This window comes from Austrofundulus limnaeus, unplaced genomic scaffold (genome assembly GCF_001266775.1).
Source record: "Austrofundulus limnaeus strain Quisiro unplaced genomic scaffold, Austrofundulus_limnaeus-1.0 Scaffold907, whole genome shotgun sequence".
In the NCBI taxonomy this organism is placed as follows: Eukaryota; Metazoa; Chordata; class Actinopteri; order Cyprinodontiformes; family Rivulidae; genus Austrofundulus; species Austrofundulus limnaeus.
Genome location: NW_013953309.1, coordinates 114,814 through 118,295, shown reverse-complemented (window position 1 = coordinate 118,295; position 3,482 = coordinate 114,814). Strand labels below are relative to the sequence as shown.

The 3,482-nt window shown below is 42.0% G+C and overlaps 1 protein-coding gene across 1 annotated transcript in view; it reads left to right on the top strand.

Annotated features, from left to right (window-relative positions):
• Positions 1–3,482, top strand: part of LOC106533220 (metabotropic glutamate receptor 7) — a gene marked incomplete at its 3' end in the record, with an annotated part of 59,867 nt that overhangs the window by 31,073 nt on the left and 25,312 nt on the right. Inside the window, 1 exon segment of the mRNA XM_014029461.1 lies at positions 2,661–2,877. Coding sequence (XP_013884915.1) covers positions 2,661–2,877 — 217 coding nt within the window.

Genomic DNA, 3,482 nt, shown 5'->3' with positions numbered 1-3,482 from the left:
GTGTGTGTGTGTGTGTGTGTGTGTGTGTGTGTGTGTGTGTGTCATAAAGTGAGAGGTTGTAATGAACTCAGTAATTACAGCTGGTTGAGTGAGCAGGTCAGTCATTAGTTTATCTCACTCAGCCACGCAGGGTTCTACTGGGTTCTACTGGGTTCTACTGGGTTCTACTGGATCTTTCAGAACTGTACAGGGTTCTACTGGAACACCCTGAACTGTTCTACAGTTCTGGACCAGATCTCTTCTTGACTCTGGATCCCGATGAAGACCTTTATGGTCTCGTCCATCAGCAGACGGATCAGGACTTCTGGACCGCAGCCAGACTTCAGGTTCAGTTTCAGATTTCAGAACCAGGATGACCCGATCACATGTTCAGGACTGGACCGCTGCAGAGATTTAAAGTGAAACAGAACCTGAAGTTCTGAGAGCTGGTTCTGAGAACCGGTCCGTGACTTTCAGCAGCACCACCGGGTCTCTTCAACACCAGAGTGGGTTCTTCAGCCAGTTTATCAGAACATCTGCCAGCAGCTGGTTCTGCTCACTCCAGGCCTCGCGGCGTGTTCAAGAGCTGAGACATCCGGTCCTCGGACCTGAGGAGTTCTGACCCTCCTGATGAGACCTGAGTGTTCAGAACATCTGCAGAAGAAACTCTGAGTGTTTCCTTCTTCAGAGAACATTGTTCAGAACCTGTGATAGGAACCGTTCTGGGTCTGATGTTTACTGGACTCATCAGAACTTTGTGCTCTGCAGATGAAAAATCTCATTTAAAACAGAAAAACTGGGATTTAAAACATAAAAATCTCACATGAAGCAGAGGAAAATGAAAACTAAAGCATTTAAATATAAAACTAAAGTCTAAAGCTGAACTCAGGACTTCACTGTAAAAATCTTATCTGGGAATCTCTTATTCTGAAGAGTCTCTAGGAGCTTTATTTTGAAACTCCAGGTTTAAAACTCTTCCTGGAAATGGCAGACAAAGCAGCAAAGGAAGCTACAAAACATAATATTGATGTGGAAATTAATGTCAGTCGATCAGAAATTAAGAAGATTATTAAACAGAAGTTGAAGGAAAGATGGCAAAATCTATGGGAAAAAGAGAAAAAAGGAAGATGTTTTTTAAAATACAAAAGAAAGTAGGAGAGACGAGGGATGGGGAAGAAACAGAAATATCAAGATTAAGATTTGGACATACTGGGTTAAACTGCACATTGTTTAAAATAGGAAAAAGTAAAACAGAAAAACGTGAATTTTGTGATTTGGAAGAAACAGTAGAACATGTTATGATACACTGTAAAAAATACAATAAAGAGAGACATATTCTTATATGAAATTTTGAAAAAATTAAAATAAGATACAGACAAACGTGAATTTTGTGATTTGGAAGAAACAGTAGAACACGTTATGATACACTGTAAAAAATACAATAAAGAGAGACATATTCTTATATGAAATTTTGAAAAAATTAAAATAAGATACAGACTATCGGAAGTACTAGGGATACAGAGATGCTATCCATTTATAATCCAGTTTTTATGAAGTGCTAAGTTATTTGGAAGGATATAAATTAATTAACCAGTTATAAAATTATTAGGTTTTTATTTTTTTTATTTTTGTTTTATTTTATATATTTATTTATTTTTTTTTAAGAATCTTGATCCACACTCCTTACCAGTTGGTGGCAGTAATACACCATTAAGTTGATTGTCAACCGCCAATAAATAACAGAAGAAGAAGAAGAAGAAGACTCTTCCTGTTTCCTGCTGAGTTGACCCTGTGGATCAACCCTCCTGAACTTCAAAGATCAGAGACCACATGAAGGACCTGTGGGGGCGGCCATGATGGAAACACAGGAAGAAGAAAAGCATGCTGGGTAATACAGAAGAGTCTGCTGGTCTGCTGGACTTCACTGGTTCCAGTAAAGCCCAGTGAAGTCCAGTAAAGTCCAGTAAAAACCAGTGAAGCCCAGTAAAAACCAGTGAAGTCCAGTTAAAAACCAGTGAAGTCCAGTAAAGTCCAGTAAAAACCAGTGAAGTCCAGTAAAGCCCAGTAAAAACCAGTGAAGTCCAGTTAAAAACCAGTAAAGTCCAGTAAAAACCAGTGAAGTCCAGTACAAACCAGTGAAGTCCAGTAAAGTCCAGTGAAAACCAGTGAAGTCCAGTAAAGTCCAGTAAAAACCAGTGAAGTCCAGTAAGAACCCATAAAACCCATAAAAACCAGTAAAGCCAGTGACAGCCCAGCTGCAGAGCTGTTGTAGGCTCACAGGTGAACTGTGCAGAACTTGAAGAGTTTTTCTGAGGAATGGATTTAATTCTTTTGGTCTTTAGGGCGGGACCTTAATGGAAGGGGCAGACTAATCCCTGGAACGTCTCTCTGGTCTGGTGTAATTACTGTGACCTGCTTCACTCTCAGTCGGGTCAAACTCATTTCCCATCATTTCCAGTCTTCATTCTGGTTCTGATTAACTTCAACAAACTCACTGTGGTTCAGCTGAAAACATTCATCTTTTCAAAATGTCACAGCTCAGAACAAACCGAGCTCAGGTTCTGATCACAGGACCTGAAATGGGTCTGACTCAGAACAGGGTTCTAAAGAGCTCAGGGACAAATACCTGAACAGGTTCTGTCTTCACTGACACCTCCTCCTCTTCCTCCTGTTCCTCACAGATCCCTCAGATCAGCTACGCCTCCACGGCGCCGGAGCTGAGCGACGACCGGCGCTACGACTTCTTCTCCCGGGTGGTCCCCCCGGACAGCTTCCAGGCCCAGGCCATGGTGGACCTGGTGAAGACCCTGGGCTGGACCTACGTGTCCACGCTGGCCTCAGAGGGCAGCTATGGAGAGAAGGGTGTGGACGCCTTCATGCAGCTGTCCAGAGAAGCAGGTGAGAGGAGGACCTGGACCTGCTCCGGTTCTTTGGGTGGTTCTGATGGACCCGTCGGACAAAGACGGTCTTTAAAAGGACAGTTTATTTGTTTGTTTTTGTCACGTTGAACAGATTTAACAAACAGTTTTTATGAATCAGGTTATTTTTTCTCTCAGATGAATGAAGAACAAACACTGACTGTGACCAGTCGCTCTCCAACACCAGCTGCTGGTGTTAGCTCCTGTTGCCATGGAGACGCTGCAGAGACCGTCTGCTGTCTCTGAGGAGCTCAGGCTGATGCATACTTTATACTGCGATGCTTTAAAGTTTACAGTCCTCTGACTCGCTCTTATCTGCACATGTTTGTGGTGCAGATTGATTGATTTGATTTGATTTATTGATTTAACAGGACAAGATTACTAAAAATCAAGCCTGACTCAGCATAATTGCTGTTTTACAGCAGGCTCCTGTTCAGCAGCACATAAAACACTAAGAATTACAGCATCACAATCACATCATTATACACTATAGACACAAAGACAAACAAGCATACCAAATTTCAGGAAGGCAGCATTTGCAAAATAGGACGTCTAAATATGAGCACAACAAAAAGTGTCCAGCAG